Genomic DNA, 27,032 nt, shown 5'->3' with positions numbered 1-27,032 from the left:
TAAATTTTTATCATTTTTTATCGTTACAATCATAACATTACAATAATCCCTTAATTGACAAACATAATTTAAAACAAGCATAATAATAATGATAATACTGATTATCAACCATAATTTGTCTGTCACAATTAAAATTATCCAAAATAAACATTAAAACAATGTATCAATAATTACAAAATTTTCCAAATTATAGTAATTAGTCACAATTTATTATAAATAAAAGATAAATATAACTCATATTTTACTTCTTCGAATCTCGGCTATTTTATTAACACTGACGGATGAAAGTTAACGGCCAGATATATTTGTCACACTTTTTACACTTTCATAACTAAATTTTATATCTTCACTTTCGAGAGACATTTGTCGGCGAATTACACAATCAGAGACAAAAGTAAGTATTTGTCATATTTGTATTCCCAGAGAGTAAGAAGACGAAGAAATCAAGCAAATATTATATAAAAAATATGTTCATATATTATCAATTAGAAATAAATGGTCAGATTAACAATCATTTTAGTAACAAATTCGTCTCTCTTTGTCATGTAGACTAATTTATTAAACAGACAAAAATTAAGGTTCGTACTTTTTATACTTTTCAGATACTACATTTTATATATATATTTTTTAGACACATTTGTGATGATTATTTATTATTATTTTTTCTTTTCAATAGAACAGAAATGAAAAGCATACCCGTGAAGTTTGGTCCTACAAGCATTTGCCCCTTTTCAGTCGGTCATCAGGCTTAAAAGGTTACGTTTTGCAATTGATAAATGTATCACGAGCTCAACAATATTCTCTGTCTGTTACTTCCTTTTCCTAGAGTGACACATGGATGCACGAATTTTGAAATAATAACGGATGGGTAAATCATTAACTTATTCAATATTTATTGAGAACTCTTACTATTTATTCTCGTGACATATCTTCTGGATTCATGTCCAATCCATCTGTTAGTTTGGCATCCAATGCCTTGAACATGCTAATTAAGAAATATTTGGTATACTTTAATGCTTGTTAATATTTATATTTAGAATAGTACTGATTTTTTATAATTTTATTATAATTATTTTATTTTGCTCTTTGTAAATTACTTAGGTATGATATGTTATAAATCCCAAATAATTATTGAAGATCTCGGGTTAATTAGGGATATGATTCGATTAATATATATATATATATATTAAAGATAACTCTTATTTTACAAAGTTATTTGTGTTGAGGTAGGCTTAAATTTAAATCTTGAAAATAATAATATTTTTTTATTAATTCAGTATTTACAATCCAAAATAACATATTTACAAAGAGGGTCGAGGTGAGGTGGGGTTGGAACATGCCAATTACATGTTTACAATTAGTTGGTACCAAACTCTACTCGATTCCCATCATATTTTTCTTCTACTTTTATAATTAATTTTTTTCCATCATTAAAATGAAATTCCCGGAAAGAATGTGCAAATGAATTTAAAATAATATTCGATTATTTGCATGCTACCATTGCTAGAAATTGGTGAGCAATTAACCGAGTTTTTTTATGGTCCCAAAATAACTGGCCATTGTAAGTGTAAAACAAAAACCCATGGACTTTGACCCAATTAAAATGGCAATGTGGCAGTGTTTGCAACTTCTAATGGAAAACGACAAACTAATTTCACATTTTCGTGTGCCCTTCAGTGCTATGATATTACCACACAATTATTTATTGATGCCTCGGGAATGCAGCGCCGTCCTATATTTTATGATTAGACATTTTTCACTTACAATGTCTTCTTTTTTGGCAGTCACGTTAATAGGGACATTATTAATGGTGTTTGGGGACAATTAATTTTAAGAGAAGAAATAGATCTAAAGCAAGACTCTTTCTTTAAAAAAAATATTATTCCCTCTGTTTTCTATTATTATTATAAATGAAAAACTATCTTCACGTTAATTAAAAAAAATAATTAATGTCATTTAATTTTGTTAATTTCACTCAGAAAATAAGTTTTCTTCTCAAACTATTATTTATTAAAATTTGATATTAAAAATAAAAATGAATCATTAAAAATAAAATCTCAATTAAATAACAAATATTTAAGAAATAATCTCATTGAAAATAATAATATTAGTACTATTTTGCATTAATTTTTTACTTACATTCTCTTATACTAGAACTATTATTTTTGCTGACAAAAAAAAAATTAGAGCAATTACTAATTACTGTTATGTTATTCATAGGTCTCGTGTATGGAATATGCATCATAGACAATATATGATAGAGTACTTTCTATACACATAATAAGTAAGAGAATCCAGTTTATTTAGTTGTATTTAGTTTAATAAGGTGTATAAGGGTTATAATTTTTCTTATAACATGTTCAATTTTTAAAATAAAAAAATACACATAAAAAAGTTTAATCTGAAAGAAGTACCATTATATTATTAGAGGAGACGAGAGTATGCAAAACCGCAGCCACAGTCGCGCGCTGCACTACAAATTTCAGTAAGATACAGAACAAAAAGGTACACATTTTTATTCTTATACACAATATAAAATAAGCGTTAGCCATTAGGTAACTAGCTTGTTGTCATGTAACTAAGTGCAGCCAAATAAACACAAAAGCATAAGCACCTTGCATTGCAAATATGGTTAACGGCTGAACTGAGAATGTGGTCCATTATAAAATGTTTCATGTTTTGCAGTGCCTAGTGCTTGTTATATGTCAATACTTAATGCATACCATGGAAGATCAGAAAGAACTAGAGTAAAAAAAAGATGGTTGGTACTTGGTTTCATTTGTATTGAATGAATGGAAGAGGCAGAAGCTTGGTCCTAAGAAGCCTAATCCAAAACCCCTTTGTGTCCTTATTTATCTACGTGATCACTCTCCCTCGCTCTCTCTCTCTATCCATTGAAAGAGGAGATGGCACCAAAACCAGTTTCCCTTTCACATTTACTCCATTTAACCTTGTTTCTTGCCACCATCCAACTCTCAGAGCAGTTAGAGTTTTCTCAGTCTCAAACACTTCTCAAGGTTCAGCAACTTCTTGGCTATCCATCAGCACTAGGTACTCTAAGCAGCAACATAGACTTTTGCAACATTGACCCTACCTCATATTTGACATTAGTTTGCTATGAGGATAGCTTGACACAACTGCATGTTGTTGGCAGCAATGAGTATACTCCACTGCCTCAAAACTTCTCCTCAGATACTCTATTTGCTACACTAGGCACTCTTTCAAGCTTGAAAGTCCTCTCATTGGTTTCTCTTGGACTCTGGGGGAACTTACCTGAAAGCATTGCTCAATTGTCTTCATTGGAAATACTTAACATTAGCTCAAATCACTTCAATGGAGCCATCCCTTCTCAGCTTTCACTTCTGAGGAACCTTCAGTCAGTGGTGCTTGATGATAACAACTTCAATGGTGAAATTTCCAACTGGGTAGGCTCACTACAAGGTTTGGCTGTGCTTAGCATGAGGAACAACTGGCTTAGTGGAAGCCTTCCAACTTCATTGAATGCTCTTCATACCTTGAGGGTGTTAGATCTATCAAATAATCAGTTATCTGGGGAACTTCCCCATCTTAAGAATTTGGCAAACCTTCAAGTTCTTAACTTGGAAAACAACACATTTGGACCTCATTTTCCTTCTCTCCCCACCAAGTTGGTTTCCCTTGTGCTTAGGAATAACAGCTTCAGGTTAAGTGTCCCTTCTAATTTAAGTTCTTTCTATCTGCTCCAAAGGCTAGACCTTTCTTTGAATGGTTTTGTGGGGCCATTTCCACCATCCTTATTGTTAATGCCTTCCATTAATTACCTTGATGTTTCCTCAAATAAATTCACTGGGATGCTTTTCAATAACATGTCATGCAATGATGATCTCCACTTTGTAAATTTGTCTTCAAATCTTCTGAAAGGTGAACTTCCCACTTGTTTAGAACCAAAGACCAGGGTTGTTCTGTATGCTAGAAACTGCTTATCAAACAAGAACCAAGATCAGCACCCTTCAGATTTCTGCAGCAATGAGGCTTTGGCAGTGACAATCATACCCCATCAGCAGAAGCACAAGAGAACAACTAGTAAAGCAATTATCGTATCAAGTATGGGAGGTCTTGTTGGTGGAATGTTGATTGTAGGAGTGGTTATCTTGGTTGTTAGCCGAGTTCATAAGAAACAAGTAGGGAAAATACCTTCAAAGTCCACTTTGGAGCATGTTATCAGCCAGGAGCACAATGAAGATGAAGTGAAAACTACTACAAGGTCCATAATGGAGCATATCATCAAAAGGGTTCCTGACAAAGGTGCTGTGGAAACACTAACAAGATCCATAAAGGAGTACGTCATGAGCCGAGTGAATAACAAGCGTGTTGTGAGGGCATCGACAATGTCCATAATAGAACATGTATCATCAGCAAACACAGCAAAACTACTCACAGATGCAAGTAAATCCTCAAATCCTTTGCCTTATTAGTACGTAGGTTTTATGTTGAAAAATAAGATTATTGTGTTTTAAGCTTTTGGTTTAAGGGCTAAAACAAAATTCTGGGAATATGTTTTTCTGTCTTGCTGTAAATGTATCAAGGTATGCCAAAAGTATTGAATTAGAGTAGGAGAAATTTCTGGTTTTATTTCTAAAATAGATAATAGATTAAATATATTAAAATAAGTGCACATCTATTGTGCTGAAGTGCAGAATATGTCATAGAAATCAAGGAATTGGAGCATGTCACTCACAAGCTTCATTTCTATTAATTATTACATGTCACATGTAGTCATTTTATATTCTTTGTTTGCAGGGTATATATCAGAAACAATGAAGATGGGAGCCAGCCTTCCTGCTTATAGGACCTTTGCTTTGGATGAACTTAAGGAAGCTACAAATAATTTCGATGAATCATCTTTCATAAGTGAAGGCCCACATGGTCAGGTATGTACTAGAGATTATTAAGGTTGATAGAATCATATATATTTACCTACCAAATGCTAGATGCCCTAACCTATAGAACTGTAATTTTGTGATGACTCCCACTTGACTCTAGAAACTTCATACTTGAACTAATATGTTAATAATCTGGACATCACATAAGTGCCAGTTAGCAAAAATTGAGAAAACTTGCTGAGTACAATGTCCATGGCTATGTTTTGTCCTCAGATGTAGTACATCTGAATCTCTGGCATGACTTCTGTTGAAAATTATATTTACTGAGTGGGCTAGTAATCTATCCTTAGAACAGGATAAGTTACAGGAATCCATATGCAAAACTTCAGTTCTTCAATAGGCATCAAGCATCAATCCAAACATATTCTAGAGTTTTTTCATTCTCACTTTTGCTGTCATAGTTTTGTATTGTTTAGGTTCTGATATAATTCACCCTGCTGATTATTCATATAATTCTTTGTGTAGCTGTTCTCCATTTTCTTTGTGACTTGCTAATTTTAATTTATTTTAACTATAATGGCAGATTTATAAGGGGGTTCTCTCTGATGGAATGCACATTGCTATTAGAGGTTTGAAAATGAGAAAGAAACAAGGCCCTCAGACTTACATGCACCATGTTGAGATAATTTCAAAGCTAAGGCATTCACACTTGGTTAGTGCACTTGGGCATGCTTTTGAGTGCAACCAAGATGATTCAAGTGTAAACAATGTATATCTCATATTTGAGTTTGTTCAAAATAAAAGTTTAAGAAGCTGTGTTTCTGGTAAGGAAAATTTTCCATCACAATCTTCCTTCTAGTATTCCCTCATACCATAAATTTCAATGATTTTGTACACTGAAGTCCTTTATAGAACTTTTTTGGTTTAAGATTTTGTTTTCATTTTCTATTTTTGCATATAATTACAAAAATGTCAATTTGTTTTCATTTTATTTCCTATTTTCAAATAGTTGTTTGAAAACAAATCTTTAAAAACATTTTCTCAAACCAAATAGTACCTAAACTTTCTCATGTTCACATACAAGGAAATGAATATTTCCACTAACATATATATACTTTTAATAGGATCTTCTGGGGAAAAGCTTTCTTGGACTCAGAGAATAACAGCTGCAATTGGAGTGGTGAAAGGCATTCAATTTTTGCACACAGGGATAGTGCCTGGACTATATTCAAATAATCTGAAGATAACAGATATTCTTTTGGATAACAATCACAATGTTAAAATAAGCAGTTATAATCTACCACTCTCTGCTGAAAATAAAAGAATGGTAAATGGATAAAATCTTTGTTTATATTCCCTTACTACTACTATATCTCCATTCATTTCTGTTTGTTCTCATCATTTTTTTCTTTAAAAATTTCAGATCAGCAAGGGAACCTCCCCTGGATTAAAAGGAAAAGTCCAAGCAAGGTAAAAAAATATAATAATTAATTCCTGAAAGCTGATATTGTAATAGAATCTAATCTAGCTACTAAGAAAGTAGAAATTATAATCTAAAAAGAAAGGGATATAGTTAGCAAATTAAACACAACAGAATTAAATGTTTGAAAAGGGGTACACAATCATTGGATTTTCTCACGAATGAATTTTAGCATATATGCTTTTTCTTGAAAGTTGAAATAGATATACTATTAGTTAGTTGTAGAGATAGTTAGGTAAGAATTTTTTAATTCTTCCTTAACCCCTGATGCATATACCCTTTGATATATCTCAACCCTGATCCATATATATCTGCTTCTTCTAGTGCTAGGTGCTAACCACTCCATTGGGATCTCTAATGTGAAAAAAATGTTAGTGAAACACACAACTTGTTGACCCTGGTTCTTAAAGGCTTCAATGTCTACAATCAAGTCAACTAGTTAGAGAAATAGAACCTTTTCCAGAGTCTTGTGCAAACACACGGGTGCTTTGCTGATTGTGTCTAATAATGTATAGTTATTTTCTCTTGGAAGTAATTGAGGGGATTGCTTTAATGATTTATGCAGGATCCAGGATGCAGACAAGAATGATGTCTATGATATTGGAGTAGTCTTGCTAGAAATCATTCTGGGAAGACCAATAATGTTCCACAATGAAGTTGGAACACTAAAAGATCTTGTGAGTATTAACTTCGAACTTTCATACTTAAACATTTTAGACTAGTTTTGGATAACTTTCCCAATTTGACATTAAGAGTACTTGGATTTGCTAAAAATAAGGGACAATACAACATTAAAAACTTTTTGATGTTTAGAAATGTAAAGTACTAGACAAAACAGCACAAGAAACAGTACAAAACTGAGTTTTTGTTATCCATTAAACCAAGTCACAATTTTGTCCATAACACAAAAGGCAAGATAACAAAAATCCTTTTCCCCTTCATCTTCCCAGCTCTTTTGTGCACAACACAACAAACAGGGGTATTATAAGAAGGTCCTATTTGGATAACCTTTTCAGTAAGTACTTATAGGAGAAAAAATAAGAAAATAAAATGAACTAAACTTTGCTTATAAGTTAAAATCAACCTAGGCACCTAAATTTTATAGAAGTTCTTTCATCTGACTTCTCCAAAAGTTGGGGGTGCATAAGTTGATTTTAACTTAAATCAAATGCAATCTAAGAAAGATTGTGCAACATATCTGAATACAACCTAAGTTCAGAACCCAACTTTGATGTGTTAAGCACAAGAGGTAGTAAAGTACTACCACCTAATTCTAACAATGTTACTGTGTGGTCCTTCTGCAGTTACAGGTAAGCATCAAAACCGATGACATAGCTAGAAGGAGCATTGTTGACCCAGCAGTTCATAAGGAATGTTCAGATGAGTCATTAATGACAACGATGGAGATATGTGTAAGGTGTCTCTCTGGTGACCCAACTGAAAGGCCTTCTGTGGAAGATATTCTCTGGAATCTGCAGTTTGCAGCACAAGTTCAGAATTCATGGAGAAGAGACTCAAGTGATCACGATCACAGTTACTCACCAGCGCCATCCTCCAGGGAGACATAATTAAGATTTGTACGAGATTTCCAGCCACTAATAGTGTATCAGTGTATGTTACCAAGTACAAAAGTTCAATTTCATAGCATGATTGTGACAATTTTATAATCCTGTTCATCATCAGAATTCAATTAGTACGTGTGCCTATATTGTTTCCCTCTTATTGATTTATTTATTTTCCCTTTGATTTGGTTTTCATCCGATTCTTTGAATGCATAAAGTCATTTTTTGGTATTTCAATCTTTCACTTTCCCATTACCCATAGAAAATCATCAAGAGGCTATGTTAGACAAGATATTTTAATTAGTTTTTAATATTTTTTTATTAGTCGAAAAATTTATTTAATTGTTCGGTAAATAAGTTTTTTTATTAGTTTCTCCATATTTAAAGTAGTATTTTTTAAAAAATTAGTTTCTATTTTTGTATATTTTTTTTACTTTTATCCTTGATATATTTATTCATTTTTTTTACTTTCCTTATAAATAAATCATGATTTTTTTTTATTATTTTACACTTTTTATTACTTCAACAACAATTTTATCAAATGTTTTTAATTTAATAAATTAATTTTTTAGTTTAGTTATTAATTAGCTTTCAGTTACTTTTATGAAACATAATCTAATTACCTAATGTCATGTGAAAAATTTATGATATTACTGCCAAAATTATGATCATGTACAGTTTATTAAAACCTCTTGGATTGATGTCTTCAACGTGTGCTTGTTAGATTTTTCACCTCACATCAATTGAAAAACAAAAATGCTAGCTTTAGTAACTTTAGATTTGATGTATTCATTCCTAAAATAACTTAAAATTTGCTGTAAATCAATTGATTAATTCAATAGGTAAAAATACTAATCACACAATTACATTTACTTTATTTGATTGACTCCATGCTAAGTAAGGCCGACTCAAAGGAAGGCTTAAAATAAAAATTGAAAGAGATTTTTTTCACTAAAAAAAAATAATGATATGTGGAATCTTTTAGTTAATATGTGTAATCTTTTTTACTTTAAAAAATTAATAATAAATATTAATAGACCTAAAACTCAAGCTTTAATATTTTTATTATTAATCCGGTGTTGATGCTCCCAGTGCTAGAGTGGTAGTTGTTGTAAGTTGTAACAATCAAATTCATTGTTTTTGTGACTGTATGGCCTTTGTATTAAATTTATCGTGTACTTCCAATGTAGTTGTTTGTTGTAACAGAAAAAGTGTCTCTGCTTATGGCCTCATGACTCGACACATAAGGGGTGTAGCATTAAAAATTAAAAGAAATGCTTTGAATATAGCATATACTCTTTCTAGTAAGGTCATTAATTATGGCATGAGAAAAGTAACTGACATTTTCAAGTGTAAGGTCATTACAAAAATTAAAACAACTAATCCCTTCGTCCTTAATTGAGATTTTTTTAGAAATTTATATTTTTATAATATTTTTTTTCTAATTTTTAGATATATTAATTATTATTTTCTACATACTTTCATTTAATTATTCTCTCTCAAAACAATGAGAAAAAAATTAAGTAAATAAAGAGATAAGAAAAATGATAACTTTGAAAAAATTGTACAAATAATTTACATATTTAATATGATTAATAAAATTAATTATTTTTTTTAAGGAACACGAATTAATTAAAAAAATCTTATAATTAGAGATGGAAGAAGTAAAAAAAAAATTATACATTGTAGCACATAATACAAAATTTCCTAGGAATTTGGTTCTTATGTCTCCTTGTAAGATGATAGGCGAGTCTTTGTGATCATTTGAGTCTCTACTCAATGAATTTTTAACTTTGCTGCAAACTACAGATTCCAGAGAATTTCTTCCACAAATGCCCTATCAGTTTGTTCACTAGAGAGGCTCCTTAATCCTTACACATTTCTCCGTTAATGTTTCATCTTGACATTCCTTGTGAACTGTTGGGTCAAACTCAACAATACAAGCTACTCTATATCATAAGTATTGATGCTTACTTGTAACTAACTGCATGAGGACCCCATAAATGTTTGGGAATAACTTTTATACGCGTGCATAGTTTATTAGGTTATTTTGTATTATTAAGGTTTCCCTGTCTTTCTTGTACTCCCTCCGTACTAAAATAATTAGATTGGTTTATACATATTAAGAAAAGTTGATAAATAGATAAAAAATAATAATTTTATAAAATTAACCTTAATATCCATATTACCATTGAAAAAATTAACATGACACATATTTTGGAATGATTTTGTTTTTTCAAATTCAACACTTATTTAGGTATGATGGAGTATTGATCTTTATTTTCAAATATACATATAGACACAAGTGGCAATGGAGTTGGTCATTATTCTTTTTTACTGCAGAGTTAGTCTTATTCTTATGCATATTCTCTTTATTTTCTCTAACAATTGAAAACCAGGTTGAAGTTATGGTGGTTCAGATTGAAAAAATTTGTTAAAATGAAAAGAATTATCCTCTGAACTGTTTTAATATTTTAGGGTTTAAACACTTCAGGAGTTTATGAAGAAAATGAAATACCTTTAAATTATTATTACATACGTTTTAGTTACAATGAAGACATTAATTTTTAACTCTTCGCTCCCCTTTTCATTGTCTATGAAGAAAATGAACCCTAGAGACTTAGTATTTTTCCCTGAAGTGGCAGAAACAGTATATGACAACTGACAAGCATCTAACAATAGCCATTGCTTTCTAGCTTCCACTTCTTGAAGTGTTCAATTAACCAATTCATGTGTTTGCAGAATCTCCAAAGTCAATCCATATGATTTTACCTTTCATGATATGTCAGTATGTCAAAGTTGTTCATCATAAAAGTCCATATCAATACCACTCAACCACTCCAGAGATCCCAGTCCTCTCCAAGATTAAGGACTAACAAAAAATATCCAACAATTGTTTAGTCAAACATATGGTTGGCCAGTCAGAGGCACTAGCAAAACTTAAAGTTACCTTCTCATTCCTACCTGATCCAAAACTTTATCTCACATTAGTATTCCAACATGAACACATATAATTAATGGACTTGAATCTCATTTTGAGTTACTTTCTAGCATAAAATGTTTTCGGCCTCTCAAAATATTTTGAAATTCAGGTTTAGTCCTACAAAAATTCAATATGTTTTTAGTCTCTATATTTACAAAAAATTATGCATTTTTAGTCCCTTATCAATGACTAGAAACATGTGTTCTGTTCAAAAGCAGAGACTAAACCATATTAAAAATTTACTGTGACTAAAATCAAATTTATAGATTTTTTTGGGACCAAAAACATATTTTACACTAATTTCTAACAGAAAAGTTGAAGTGATTCTGAAAGCTAGTCCTAAAATGTTTAATAATATTTACATTTACGATCGAATAAATCTCATTACTAATACTATACTATTACTAAATAAGAATAGAATAGAAAGAGTTTATAAATTTCTATTAGAACATATTAATATTCGATAGAATAATACTAATAGTAGACTAGTAGTATATTCAGATACTAGTCTAAAAAAATTTATACTTTATAATTTAAACTTTAGACTAATAATTAATACTAATCCAGTATATTTTCCACATTCAGAAGAGTACATTTATGTTTCTTCTTTACAAATATGATATTTTTTGGGCATTTCTAATATCAAGTTGTGGAACAGTCAACAAATGAAAACTTCATATATGATGTATGAAAACTTCAAAGAATTTCATGTTATTAATCTCAAAATAGTATATGCTTGATTTATTCCTTTGGAAATGAAAACCAGAGTCCAGGAGGACACTCTAATTTTGCATTATATAAGCAACAACTTCTACTGCAAGAATTTGTGGTCTGCAATTATTCATTGGTGTGGACCAACCATCATATCTTGCTTATCATATCCATGATATGATTCAGCAATTTCCAACCCCAGGCAAAAATAAAATAACCAAAAAAATTTCCCAGCATATCCTGTTTATCATAGTCATCAGAAACAATAACTCTGATAAAGGTGAAAATAACAACAGCTATTGATCAAAGGAAACACAGAATGAAGAAAAACATAAATTAATCAACTTCTATGCAAAAAAGAACAGGTAAAGTCAAAAGGGAAAAGTTTGTATTGTGCTCTAAATTATGCATTGATGTCTTGAAGAAAATATATGACTATAATTTACCTGATCACAATAGAGATTGTCACCAATAGCATCATCATTTTGACTTCATCTATGTATAAGACAAGAAGAAAGAAAATTTGCTACAACAAGCCTGTGACCTGAGCATTTTTCTCTTTGCTATAATCAACTCTCAAGACACAATACAAGGCCAATCTTTTGGAAAATAAAGGGAAAGAAAACAATAAAATAAATTCCTCAAAAAGTCTGAAAACAGCACATAAAGAAGTCAATGACATGCAAATTCCTAACCTAAGATTGACCGGACAATGATGAAAATATGAAGATCAAATTAAACAAAGAATCAACTCAAAGGAGTAATATCTTGATTGCAACTGTTTTGAAGCCTAAATATCATACCTCAGTCAGATTTCAAGTTCTGCCATGACTCTTACTTTACCATGAAGCAAATGGTGACACAAGGTTGAGATTCTTATTGACTGGTGAACATACAGCTTAAAATTTCTTCAAGGTTCTTGACATGGCTATCTTCTTTAACATCAATAGATGGAATTATCCATGACAGAAATGAACTTTCAGAAGTCTTCTGTGCCTCATCCAACAAATTTGACATGGTTGAGCTGACCATAAAACTGGAACAAAATACATGATTTTACATGCTTTCCTGAAAAGACTCAGAGCGCGAGAAAGCTGCAGGGTTGGCCCTTAGAATTTGATTATCCTCTAAAATATGAGAACTGGCACTTGCCTTAGGTTCAAATGATTTAAAAATACTTCCTTTCATAATGAGTTTGTTCTGTTCAGACTTTGTTCCCAAAGTTGACCATATAGAACTATTTGCAGCCTCTTCTGGGTCATTAATTCTTACAGTCTTGGGCACCCAAAGATTCTGTTTCATTGCATCTTCCCCCAGTGTACTTCCATCTCTAGAATGTTTTCCCAAGGTTGGGGACCTATTACCTGAACAAGTACTGTTGCTAACTGAAGATGGAGACAATGATATGCCACTAAATGCAGATCCAACCAATGAAGCATCTTCCTTTTGTTCATCCCAGTTTGACATAAAACCCGAATATGAATAAGGCACCCCTGGAAGTATTACTGTTGGTAAGGAGAAGCCAGGAACTGCAATCATAGTTGGAGAACCTGTGTAAACAGGTCTAGAACTTAAGCTTCTAGGCCTAAGCTCCTTGACATTCCAACATGGATTCCATTGGTAAGACCATGAAGGAACAGGATAATATTGAAATGATTGTAAAGGAACTAAAGAGTGTTGTGCCAAACAAACCTGCTCTACTTCATTAGATCTCATAGAAGAGCTGGAAGACTCCTCAGCATCATCTTTGAGAGTGGAAGAGGCCATTTCAATATTTGTCTGGCCATTGAGACTTAACACAGTTTCTAAGGATTCACTAAGAGGAGTTTCCTCCCTGAGACTTGAGATGTTCTCCATCCCTTTGATAAGTCTGCTAGATGATAAAAGCATATCACTAGCAGGTTTGGAATCTGTCTGGCTGACAGATGCAGCATCAGGAGTCACAGGTATCAGACAATACTGCAAAGTCGAGTGCTTATTCTTACGCTTACCAGCCCCAAGAGGAACATTTCTAATTGTCCCCCCAGCTGTCCAATACCTTTGGCAATTTTTACAGAAATGCCTAGGTTGGTTAACATTATAATTGTTGAAGTAGCAAAACTTTGTCTCCGAACTATTGCAACGAGGACAAGGCAGGACCTTGTTTGCCCTCTTCAAAACTTTTTCTTGATGATCAATATCTCTTTTGGCATTCCTATGCTCATTATTCCCATTAACTACTTTGGCCACCAGTTTCAGTGTAGGATTTTTGTAAATGTTTGGAGCACTATTACCATCTTCTTGAGGATCAATCTGTTTGCTAGATACTTCATTCAATGGAACATCCACTTCATCGTTAGTTGATTCTTCGAGTCCATTCTGCAATTGAGGAACATTCTGTCAGCTGGGCATACATGGGATAGACAACTGGCAATAAGAGTTAAGACCAAAGGTGCTAACTCTGACAGAATGTAAGGGTTGGCATAAAATATGCATTCTAATATAGAAAATTATACAACAAAAAGCCACAGATTAAGCACATCTCAGTATGTCATGGTTATGCTCCAGCAAAGTGATTAACAGTAGATAAACAATGGGACATTGAGAATCAATTTGAAAACACAATCACCTTCAACTTCTAACAGAACATAACAAGAATAACAATCTTCTTTCACCATGCCTCTATCCGTATTGCATTGCTACAGTTATTATAACATAACCTACTAATTTGGCCTCATTTAAACTGCATAATGTTCATTAGCTGTTAAACAATACAGTCCACATTAAAAACAGAATCCAACACAAATAATTCAAATCAAAGTCCACAACTTATATTTACTATAGTACCACAAAAATCAAAGCATGATTTTCTTTTATTTACTTTATAGTTCCCTTCCTTTAACAAGCCTCCCTACCTTTACAACAACAAGAACCTTATTCCACTAGGTGAAATTGGATACATGGATCTATCAATGTTATTGGACTCAGTTAAAGACCAAATGCTCAAGAATATTATTCACCACAGGATCCCTCTTAACAATTTTCTTCAATGTATTTCTTGCTTTCTCTCTACCTTTTTTCCCATGGCTAAAAATGATACAATCTATTCCTCTCAATAGCTTTTTTTTTATAAAAAAAAAAGAAGAAAAAACGAAACACCTTCGGATACCGGGTGCATAAATTTTTGGGGGTAGGCATGTGGACCACTTTGAAATATTCATTATACAAATAAGCTTGCAACATGAAGACCAAATCTTGACAAGAAAAAGAAAAAGAAAGAAAAAAAGAAAAGAGTTTTCTACCGTTTAAACAATCAAAAGCAAATCGTGTATAGCTTTCATACACCCATTTCAGTAAGGCAAATAAAACTCCAGCCTTTTCTTATTGTGAGTTTAAAAATGCAAACTTTAGTATGAACCTTACTGAAAAACTTTCACAAGAAAAAGAGCAGCACGTGAGAAGGAACAAATCACGAGAAGGAAAATGAAAGAGTTGAAAAGGGTTGAATGACATGACCATGATGATGATGGGTTGAGGCAGACGCTGAATCTCACACTGAGTCAAAGAGAGTTGGAAATCTGTGAAGTGAGTGGTTGGCTTAATGGGAAAATGAAGAATATTGCGAATATCTGCTCCAAAAAGCTTTATTGCAGAATCTCCAACTTGGGAGATGCCTCAAATGGAAGCCAGTCAGTTACTTAGGACCCAAAAGGTGTCTTGAGATGGCGAAACAAGCCAACAGGCAACAACACAACCCACAACCATGGTAACCAATCTGCTTACTTGCCAAAACAAGAAAAGAAAAATTAAATGGTTGATTGGAATTACCTTTATAAGATTTTAATATTAGGGCTTTTTTTCCCATATAGGTACGAAATATTAACTAATGAATGATTAATTTTTGTTGAGAGTTGACTTGTCACTTTTAATAATTTCTTTGTCCACTAACTTGAAGTATTTGAATTTCAAATTTAATTCTACTTGGACAGATAAAAAGTTTAATATTTATATTGTAAAATTAGAATAATTTTATATTATTATTTAATTACAAATTTATTATAATAAATTTAGATTGAATAATTATGTAAAACTTTTACATGGTCGTATAACCCTTTTTCTCCTAATATAATGCTGGTATGAGCATGCTCATTTTATAATATAAATCAAATTTTGTTATTATATAAACTTTTCAGGTGTTTTACGGTAAACTTAATAGTATCAAGAATAAATTATTCAAATCATATAATTATTACAACATAAAGAATGTAAGTTAATTTTTTTAGACTATTCTTTAACCTATTGGATTAAAGATTAATCTCATTAATATATTATTATTATCAGTCTCAACGAATTTTACATAAAGAGAAAATCAAACACAAATCCTTTTATTGATTAAATTATTTTTTCTGATGTGAACATAATGAATCTTACATGATTGTGTCAATTAGTTAACAAATATTTAATTAAGCTTTATAATTTATAATCATTTTTGTTAAAATTAATTGTATTCAATATTAATCATAAATAATATAAGAAACACTTATAATATTATACCCAAATTTTATCATTATATGGATGAGGTTGCTAAGTAAAGTTTAGAAAATATTTACAGAAAAATTGAGCACGTAGATTTATTTATTTTATCTCTATAACCTATAGGATGACTACTTTGTGTTTAAGAATAGACTCTTTGAAATAAATAATTGTTTTAAAGGTTTTCAATTAAATTTTTACTTTAAAATAAATTAATTCAAACATGCTATTGAACGAATTCACTGCTTACATGTCTTATTGTAATAAAATAGATAAAGTTTATATGGTTTATTACGCATCACTTTGAGTGTTCTAATTCTTTTAATTTACCAATAATTGTCTACATATCTACTTATTATACAGACTACCAAGATTGTTTAATTCGAAAGAAAACTGAGAATTTCTCTTTCAAAGATCACCTAAATCACTAATAAGGCCAAAAGATAGAGAAAACAATGTTTCTTTCTGTGCCTTTAGAAGAACCAGCTTATAGAAATTAATTGGTGTAAACATAAATGTGGACCTACTTGTTACTTTTGAGGTGTTTCCTGTTTTTTCATTTTACGTTTTAGGCAGATAACCAAATGTCAAAATAATCCTTGTCAAGTAACACATAAACATGAGAAGTTCATCATAGTGAATTTCTTCCATATATATAAATAATAATATTTTCATGGGCATTATCCGTTAACAATGTTAAAATTCTAAGTATTCTTGATGCCCCAAATAAAATAAGCATCTTCCCTTCTAGATTAAATTGTTAATCAGAGTTTGTTCTGTTGATGATTTATCATTCTATTAGGAAGAAAATAATACTGCTAATATATACATAAGATGAATGGAAAAGGCAAAATTGTAAATTTGATCTCTCAGCTTATCTTCGATTTTGGATTTGGTCCCTCAATAATTTAATTTATGAATTGGGTCTTCCTATTTTCTAAAATCGCGCAATGTTGGTCCTTCAGGTCACAATTGGACGTTGACAATTAGCAAGTGACATTGATTGTCACGTGTCACGTTGTTATTGGATGATGACTGTCACGTGTCATATTCTAATTGATCAATGAAAACAACAATGCATTTTATCTTTCATGGAGTTGACATCCAATCAGAACATGACACGTGACAGTCATCATCCAATAAGAACATGACACGTGGCAGTCAACGTCACTTGCTAACGGTCAACAACCAATTGTGGCCTAGAGAACTAAAGTTGCACGATTTTATAAAATAGGAGGACTCAATTCGTAAATTAAATTACTGAGGGATCAAATTCAAAACTAGAGATAAACTGGGGACCAAAAATATAATTTTGCCTAAATAAAATTCTCAAAAAGCTACTTGTTAACTAAACAAATATGTTATGGAGAGAAATTTTCTTTTAATTAATTTCTATACAAATTGCACACATCTTGTTTATTTCTAAACAAATGTATATTAAAAGTTTTAGTCCTAAATAATAACTCCAATCAACATTTATACTTTGAATTAAATTAGTATTTACATCAAAATTAATCATTATATGAATTAAATTTCAAATTTCAAAACAGTAATTTAACCCAAATTATAAGTGTTGATTGAAGTTATCATGTGGGACTAGAACTCTTAATATACATATGTGAACAGTAGACCACACAGAGTTATCTTATTGACCACAAAAGGCCTTGGACTTCATATCATGAAATTCATTTTCATTTTAGATTCTTTTAATGTGACTAACGTCATTATAACATATAGCATCATTATATTATAACAGCTAAACATATATAAAACATTCATTAAATGTTGTCACTATGTTAAAATGTCTATTGACTTAAAAATGAGTGTTTTTTTATATACCCACTCATTCTCAAGATATCTCAACCTAGTAAAAAAAAAATCATTGCTAAAAAGAAAACAAAAACAAAATCCCCAATACCTAGTTCACTGCAAAGTCTATCTTAAATCTCAAATCAACTTTTTCCTCTATGACTAACAATATCATTATTAGGCAGGAAAATAGCATCATATTAAAAAATAAAAAAATAGCATCATACTCAATATTAATTTCCCCAATAGATAGAAGAGGAAATCAAACTTATTCACCCAAAATATAATGTAACAATGTCCTGATCTTAGTACGGATATATGAATCATCAAAAAGAAAATATTATACTATAATATAAAATGAAATTATTATTGGTTTTTACAAAATTACTTTTGGTCCCTATTAGTTGAAGACAAAGACCAAAATACCCATGAAGCATTTTAATCCACCCTTTCCCATCTCATCAATTTTTCCTCCCCTTTCTTCATTTCTTTTATCCTTTCCTTTTTCCTTTACTCTTTTCCTTTCTTCCTTCCTTTATTCTTTTCCTCTTTTCCTCTCTTTCGCGTATTGTTGAAAGTTTTTTTTTGTGTTTATAAACATAATAGAATCATGATTCGATTGTGTATTATTGCAAAAGGAATCTTGATTTTTATTTTGCAACTCAACAATATTAGGATTCTTTTGTGTAGCAATTTTGTTGTACAACAAGGTTGTGTAATAAGTTTTATAAATTGAAAAAAAAATGAATAACGAAAGTATGATTTCATTATACACTCTACACTAGAATTATATTCTTGTTGTATATGATGTATTTACCCTCCCTTGCACAACAAAATCATACTTTCATTGTGTACTTTTTTCCTAAATCCAAATATACAATGAAATCATGATTTTATTGCACTAATGGAGTGCAAAAAAAAAAAAAACAGAATTGTAATTTCATGATATATTACACAATAAAATTATGATTCCGTTGTATAATGTTCTTCATACTCCCAAGTTGTAACGGAATAATGATTTTCTTGTGTTTACTGGAGAATGGGTAAATTTATTTAGAATTTTTAAACAATGATAGGCCCAATAGAAAATGAATTGAGACCAATAAAAACCTTAACACTAGTTTCGTTGTACTTTGCTTTTTCTAGGCTTTTAGCCCCAGTTGAATACCAAAAAGAAAGCCTAACACTAAGCGATATAATTAAATTTAAACAATAAAATTTGCAATAAAGTATTTTAATGAACTATACATTGTATTAATTTTTAATATTAAAATATTACAATGTGTTGTAATTAATTATTTTTTTGTACTGACCACGACTTGACTTGAGTCGGATTTGTTATGATTTATGATTACGACTTGAGGTATTTTTTAATTATTTGAATTATATATTTTTATTTAAATTTCTTTATTTTGAGCCAAGGTGACTCACTATACACACAAAAAGTAAACAAAGTTGCATTTTCATAATTATTAAGGAAAACATGTGGCCTTCCATGAAAACAAAATTGAACCGAGCAAGCTTAAGGGGAAAATTAGTAACATCAAGCAGGCAATGACTTCAACTCTTCATGTAAAAATTTAATTTATAACATGTAATCAACCTTTTCCTTTATCTGCTATATATAATGACTGTTAATTTACAACAGGCTAATTTATCAACACAAAGAAATAACAATACATGAAACCTCTGAACTGTAAACAAAACTCTATCCTTGGGATAGAAAACAATGAAATCTGGCAACCAACAGAAAATACTCAGACGTGGCCTAAGGAATATGTAACTTTACAAAATAATAAGGCATAAAGGGAATAAGCTAACTTCTGTTATCTTGGTGAACCATCTGAAACAGGAAGCATTTCTATCTGTCCAACTCCATTGTCTCTTGGATTCCCAAACTTCTCAGCTTCTCTCGAAATCTGAATGTCGCTGGGAAAATAATACTGATTCATATATTTTACAACCAATCGAGGAAGTAATGCGGCTATCACAGTTCCGAGCAAACATAGCCAGAACAATCCAGTGCCTGCAGCATGAAAGATAGCCCTGCAAAAGGTTTTGCACATGTCTAAACGTCAGATTTTGCAAAATCTTCTGAATCATAAGGATTGAATGGCAACAAAGAATTCATCCAGAAGAAAACTTGGTCTTGTCTCCAAGCTTTAGAACATAGAGAAGGGCTAGCAGTGTATTCTCTAATACACTGCCTCTAACACTGTTCTATTGGCTAAAATTTGTTGGAAATTAAAAAAATTATAAGCGAAACTTGTCAAATAATAAGTTAGACTCACAAAATTTTGTCATTTCCAATCAATTTTATAAATTAATAAAGAATGTGATGCTAGCATTTCTCATAAAACATAGAATCAACTTATTTTCAAGGCCATCAGTGCTAGAAAACATATCTAATTGGCAAGGAAAAGCATGCCAAAAGCAGTTGATTGTGTGTGAAAAGAATCTAAAAGAAGTGTATTTGCATTCTTGGGATTTACAATTGCAAGATCTTTATTGTTTAGTTAACAGTCCAACTATAGGCTATAACTAGAATTCAGCAGTCATGAAGAGTATATCAGAACTTCATTGCAGTTAATTCAACTGACTCAGCAATCAGCCCCTGCATCTAGTAATCCCTAATTAGAAATATAACCACCCTAATTCACAAACATCTACTTAAATGTGTTCTCACTAAGTTAAAGTGAAATTAGCAGGGGTACATAACCTATAGATTAAGTTACTTGTGACTTAAAGTTAAAACAACTACTTTTGCTCTAGAGTCACAAGATTTTACATTTCCATTTTTTATTCCACTCTTCAGTCATACAATATTTTTGTTCTAGGAATGGACTAAAACTCATGAAAAATGGAGAAACAATACAGAAAGACCAAAGAAAAATAAGAGACACCACCAACTGGAAATAACTAATAATGTATACAGCAGAATAAATACATTTTATTGAACATCTGACATTTGTAAATATATCTATCCTTTCCATGCATGTTACCGCAATCAGATTTATTTGTATATAATTCAAAGGGAGAGAACAGGAAAAGATAGCACATACCAGAAACCAGGAAAGGCTGGTATAGCATCAATAATAATGATACAAATGAAAGTTGCAACTATAGAGCCCCAAATTGCTGCATGCGTAATCCAATTCCACCTGATGACATCCATGGCCAAGTGCAAATTAACCAAAATAACCACTGAAAGAGTCCAAAGATCTCCTATGCTTGCTACATCTTCAGTGGTTCCCCAATATGCGATTAGGGGAGTAAAGAAAACAGCAATGCTTTGCCACAAAGTATCGGCCATTGACAACCAAAACAACTTTTTGTTGTAGGCCTCCTGTCTCAGCCCAGCCCCATAAAGCTGAGGATGCTTTAGGAGAGTCCTTTTACTAAGATCCTTGTCAAGAACACCAACAACAATAGTTGGAACTGCAGAGTAAATTATTGAATATAACACGCTGCTCCATTCATTTATAGCAGTTGTCAAAGAGAAAGCAGTAAAGAGCACATACCTGGAAAACAAAATACAAAGATGTCAAAACGTGGAGGCATAAACCTTAACAGCCACAAGGAGCTATTGAATAGTTTAAAAGCCACCAGAATAGAACATAAAGGAATTTTTCATTTTTTTTTTATCTAAATCACCTAGTGAGTGCAATGAAGTATATACTCAGAAGTACACCAGGTTCAATATTAAGATCTAAGATTTTGTTTTACTAAGAAAAAAATTGTTTAAGGCTATTTTCGTGGCATATTCAAATTCAGAATTACACGAAGAAAGCATCTAACTATATACATTTTCTGAATTATAACTTACCAAAATAGGACAAGAACAAAGATAGCATTTCTGTAGAAGTTGTATATTATCATGTAACCCAGTCGTTGGTAATTCCAATGCCCATGTATTAATAAGAGAGGAACTAAAAGCCTAAACTGCCCAATTGCAAAATCTGAAGCCATTACAGCTTGCCGACCCTCCTGTCCACTGATTCCAACTCCAACATGAGCCATTTGGATCATTGATACGTCATTAGCACCTAAAATATAGCATAATAAAGATTATTTTATATAAACACAAAAATCACACCAAGCAAAATTAATCTGTATTTTCTACCAGTGCCTTTTCTTTTTCTTTCTTTTGTTCACTTTGTTATCCTATTTTATTTTCATTCTTTTGAAGGAAGATGACAATATTAAACAAGTAAATAGAAGATTTCATACCATCTCCAATGGCTAGTGTCATGTCATCGGTCCTATTCTTCACAAGGGCTACAATCCCAGCCTTCTGCAGCGGAGCCACTCGACAACAGAGAACAACAGAACATCTATTTGCTAGTTGAAAGAGCTGGAGTCAACAGCATTGAGCTAAGTCAGCACCTAAATGATCAGCATGAAATACACAGTAAACACAATTTGAAATTTAATGTCACTTACCTCTTCTTCAAGCTCGCTGTCAAGAATATAAACAAGGCTGGTACCATCAATAATCAAGGCTAATGGAGTTGAAACAGCATCTGATCTTCCTTCAGAATTGTGAGTAACCCCAGGCACAGTCATGTGTTTTCTAGACATGACAAGGGCGTCTTGCAAACATCTTCTACATGACTCTCTATTGTTGGTATTAATTATAATTTGAGTCATGTTGCTCGTTAGGAGCTTCGAGGAGCATCCAATTGATATGGCAGTTTGCTGTTTGTCCCCAGTCAAGACCCATACTTTAATACCTGCAGTCCTTAGAGACTCAATGGATTCTGGTACGCCTTGCTGCAGTTTATCTTCAATAGCAGTTGCACCCAATATGCAGAGATTGTTCTCTACATTGATAGCAACCTTGCGAAGCATAGAGGCCCTACCAATCAAAGCAGTACTTGCTGCCTCAAAGGCAGAGTGCCATTGCTCAAATTCTGAAGCATTCAAGTCACGCATGCCAATAACAAGTGTCCTCAAACCCACAGAGGAATAAGAGTGAAGATGGGTTTCAGTTGCTTGTAGTATATCTGAGTTCAATGATTTGTCTATCACACTAAACATGGATGTATCTGCCCCTTTAACAAAAAGTTTCACAGAATTGTTACTGTACCCTAATATAACTGTCATCCTTTTTCGATCACTATCAAATTCATGCAAACCTAAGACATTGAACCTGCATCCCCCATAATAGAAATATTCATTAAAAAGAGGATAACTATGTGACCTCATTACACAGGAAAAATTGCATAAACTTACATAGCATAGTAAATTACTACATATCCAGGTAAAAAAAAGGAACACAAAGAAGACATATGCAGGACTTAACTGTAATATCAACAACTATATAGATGAAATCATAACATCCAAAGGAGACCACAACATATTTTACATATTTCAGAATATCTTTTTGCTTGCTTAAACAACATTACTAAACCATTAAAACCAAATTATTTCAGATTGTCAATGTAAAAATATGTTTATCCGCAGAAGAAAAAGCAGCAGAAAGTAATCATTAAAAAAAAAGCAATTAAGTTTACCTTTGTTTTTCTCCATGAATATTAACGACTATGTGACCTGAGGTTCGTTCAATAAGCATAAAACCATAGGCAGCGGCAGCATAAGCCAACGCTTGTTCATCTGGTGATTCCCCTTGGTAATCTATTAGCTTGACCATAGGATCGGATGTGTCAACAACAAGAGGCACAATGGTATTGCAGGCTGCCAATGCTAGAAAGAAATCATAAATCTGTTTCCCCTCTCTATTTGCAAATCCACTTTTTGATAATTGCAAAAGCTCTTGGTTAACTTTCACCCTCATCTTTGGCTTAAAGACCTTCCCATCCTCTGAGTAAATAATGACAAAATAAACATGCCATGTCACAAATTATTTTAAAAACTCAAATGCAGTATATTTAATGTAAAATTGTATCAGAACATATATAAAGAAGGAATTGCACCTTGAACAGAGTATTCAACTTGCTCATTCTCAGGACCCATTTTTGCAGAACTGTAATCAAACCCCAAGATGCTCGCGCATTGAAACTCCATCTTGTTCTCAGTCAGTGTACCAGTTTTGTCAGAAAAGACATATTTAATTTGGCCCAAATCTTCATTAATATTCAAAGCCCTGCACTGAAATCCTGAATCTGTCGCCTTATCATACATTCTCGAGTCTCGGATCATGAAGTATGCCTGACCAACACGGACAAGCTCCATGGAAATGTACAAGGATATGGGGATCATAATCTGAAACACTATAATTGACATGAGGAAAGTGAAAACAATTTCCAGTACCCATCCATAATATTTATAGCTATCCTCTTCCCCCTCTGAAACATCCATTTTCCTATAATACGGGGAGAGATTCAACTCATCCTTGTGGCGCTTTAACCAAACAGCAACACAAACTGAGGTGACTGTGCACAAAGCTATAAGAAAGAAAGAAAGCATAATGATCTCAGAGTTCATGCGAGTCTCGAGAAGGCTCCTTTTCGATGGAGCTCCAGAGCTGTTGAGCATAGCTTTGGTCTCTCTGCCACAATACACGGCAACGCCAAGTGCCCAATTAGTATTCTTGAGCTGGCAGCCTCTAATGACAATGTTGGAGGATCCAAGAGACAATCTCTTTCCATCAATTTCCATATAACCCTGAAACCCATATATATTCCTATTGGGTTTCTCACACACAATCAATCCATTCAACCTCTCCTTTTCAGGAAACATAGATTGAGTCTCTTGTTTCGTGTACCTAGTCTTCAAATTAGACTCTCCATCCAGATTAATAGTCTGCACATAAGCAACCCCAGTAGGGTCACTAGTTGATAGCAACACAATATCACAAGGAATTGTTTCATTTGCACTTATTTTAATGACCTCCCCAACCCTGACATCCTTCCACTTCTTCTCTTGAAACTGACCATTAACCAAAACCAATGCTAACCTGTTGTTCTCAATTTTGTCTGACCTGTGCTTCCTCCAGTCCTCAAATGCATCCTTCACAGCAGTAACAACAAGGACAAAGGTCAATGGCATAATGGAAACACCCCTCCCAAAGACAGCCAACTGAGGGAGCTGATTGAGAATGGCAATTACAAGGAAGTAAATATAAGCAACTCTACGAAACTGTTCAAACAAATTCCTTGGAAGAAAGGTGAAGATGGAGTACTTCCCGGTTCGAATCGAATTCCCCGCGAATTTGAGCCTTTCATTTGTCTTCTCAGGATCATCAACATAAACCAACCTTGCATCCTCATCACTGATTTCCTTCTGAGACATGCTTAGACCTTCAGAATTTGACCCATGCCTCACAGGCTTGGATCCTGTGTGGCCGAAACTCACTTCACGGGTGGAGTTGTCCCTGCCAGAACTCCTAGACTGAATGGACATGTCACTTCTAGGTGATGACGAGTTGAACATGAAAGAATCAAAATTGGAAGAATTCTCATATGGGGTTTTCGGGTCCATCACAGTGGTCCTTCAAATATTTGACTTTGACTCAGCTAGATCATAAAAATTCTAATTTTTTCTGAACCTTTAGTGTAAAGGGTTGGTCTTGAATTCTTGACGATGGGATCAGAATAAGGTGGCAAACCTCAGAACGCATGATCCAAAAGCCACATAGAAAAAAGAAAACAACATGTTGTATTGTATATCACAGAGGTTAATGTTATTCCCTCGCAACGTGAGGAACCAAAGGTTCGAATCTCCGTTGGGAGAGATATTCAAATTTAATATATACATCTTTTTTTGACGGTGTGTCGAACAGAATTGTCTTGGATGATGAAAAATATAAAAGAAAAGAGCAGACAAGTTTCTACCACGAAAGAAAAGATGAAAAAAGAAAGGACCCCAGAAGGTGGAATCACGAGAATAAGTGAGTGGTGAGAAGTGAGAGCGAAACGGTGGTGGTGGTGGTGGTTTTTTCAGCTCGGTGGGACGTTGTGAAAGGTGGCATGATGATGAGAAAAGGGTCGCGTGGTGCAATGGTCATGGTTGTTGTGGCTGAAGAGGAAGAAGCGTGTTGGTGAGAGAGGCTGCGATTTTGCAAAAGGTCAAAGACACTGTAGAGAGAGGACGGCAATTGCAAGGAAGAAAGAAAGAACAAGTCAGCCATGGTTGGCGGAAGCGGTGCGTAAATAGATGTGAAATGTTATAAATGTACTATTACATATTTTTTAATATACTTCTTTTAATGTATATTTATGAACTTAAGAAGGGGATTTCTACCGTTCTATTCTATTTTTGTGAAAGTGTTATAATATACGGGCAAAGTTGTAAGGAAATATTCTAGGAGAGGATTTCTACGGGAGTATTATTTATAGTAGGCGTAATTACAAATTTTATCACTTAGAATTTTATTTTCGTAAATTTTATTATTTAATTTTTCAATTTTTGTGAATTTTATTATCATTGACAGAACAGAAATACTTTTGATTTTTCATTTGGCTTGTAATTATCACTTTTTACGTCTATACTTTTTATATTGGTTATAACTATAATTGATGTACAAAAATCTAAAAAAAATTACCTTTTACATCATTTTGTTAAGAACATGATGGTAAAATGCAAAGTAAAAAATTTGGATAATAAAATTTATAAAATATTAAAAGTTAGATGGTAAAATTCGTAAAAATAATATTCGTGATAAAATTTGCAAAATTATGAAAATTGAATGGTAAAATTCGCCAAAAAAACTTGGATAGTAAAATTCACAAAATAATAAAAATTTGGCGGTATAATTTGTAATTAAACTTTTTTAGTAATACTAGCTTAAGCTTAGTGACTTTACACATGTATTAAATAGGAGGGTTCAATTTTTTTTTTATCAAAAAGTCATTTGAACCAAATTTATATAATATATACGATTCAACTTGATTTAGTTTTCATTTAAAATAAAATTTAAATCAAACCAATATTTTGATTCGGTTCGATTTTTATGGTTTTTACTAACATATTATTTCATTAAAATTTATATACATTCTTTTCATCTTTTAAATTAAATTACATTAAAAAATTGTTAACACCAATATACGAAACTTATTAATATGTTAAATTTTCAACAATAAAAAATTTCATATGCACAACATTATAAAACATTCTAAAACTTAAGTGATATACACATAAAATATATAATA

At 32.2% G+C, this 27,032-nt stretch overlaps 3 protein-coding genes across 4 annotated transcripts; 1 reads left to right on the top strand and 2 right to left on the bottom strand.

Annotated features, from left to right (window-relative positions):
• The first annotated feature begins 2,556 nt into the window (after positions 1 to 2,556).
• Positions 2,557 to 8,048, top strand: LOC100785707 (probable inactive leucine-rich repeat receptor-like protein kinase At3g03770). Its single transcript, XM_006585637.4, has 7 exons — positions 2,557 to 4,425; positions 4,780 to 4,910; positions 5,446 to 5,686; positions 5,987 to 6,189; positions 6,286 to 6,332; positions 6,908 to 7,019; positions 7,647 to 8,048. The coding sequence occupies exons 1-7, from the start codon at positions 2,907 to 2,909 to the stop codon at positions 7,908 to 7,910; spliced, it is 2,517 nt and encodes an 838-aa protein (XP_006585700.1). The 5' UTR covers positions 2,557 to 2,906; the 3' UTR covers positions 7,911 to 8,048.
• A 3,378-nt stretch (positions 8,049 to 11,426) lies between these two features.
• Positions 11,427 to 15,377, bottom strand: LOC102664782 (cyclic dof factor 1). 2 transcript variants are annotated; one of them, XM_014779192.3, is made up of 3 exons: positions 15,094 to 15,377; positions 13,291 to 13,956; positions 11,427 to 13,191 (listed from the first exon to the last, which is right to left on the bottom strand). In XM_014779192.3, exons 1-3 carry the CDS (start codon positions 15,094 to 15,096, stop codon positions 12,655 to 12,657), a joined length of 1,206 nt encoding a protein of 401 aa, XP_014634678.1. In that variant the 5' UTR covers positions 15,097 to 15,377; the 3' UTR covers positions 11,427 to 12,654. The 2 variants fall into 2 exon arrangements, with proteins under 2 accessions (XP_014634678.1, XP_006585698.1); XM_006585635.4 differs by having other exon boundaries at positions 11,427 to 13,956.
• Positions 15,378 to 19,514: 4,137 nt separating this feature from the next.
• Positions 19,515 to 26,036, bottom strand: LOC100791888 (phospholipid-transporting ATPase 1). Its single transcript, XM_003530326.5, has 7 exons — positions 23,856 to 26,036; positions 23,436 to 23,742; positions 22,363 to 23,071; positions 22,150 to 22,273; positions 21,746 to 21,965; positions 20,982 to 21,440; positions 19,515 to 19,965 (listed from the first exon to the last, which is right to left on the bottom strand). Exons 1-7 carry the CDS (start codon positions 25,360 to 25,362, stop codon positions 19,746 to 19,748), a joined length of 3,546 nt encoding a protein of 1,181 aa, XP_003530374.1. The 5' UTR covers positions 25,363 to 26,036; the 3' UTR covers positions 19,515 to 19,745.
• Between the last annotated feature and the right edge of the window lie 996 nt (positions 26,037 to 27,032).

The sequence above is a fragment of the Glycine max genome, chromosome 8 (assembly GCF_000004515.6).
Source record: "Glycine max cultivar Williams 82 chromosome 8, Glycine_max_v4.0, whole genome shotgun sequence".
Classification (NCBI taxonomy): Eukaryota; Viridiplantae; Streptophyta; class Magnoliopsida; order Fabales; family Fabaceae; genus Glycine; species Glycine max.
The sequence above is the reverse complement of the archived record's forward strand: the minus strand, read 5'-3'. Positions and strand labels throughout refer to the sequence as shown.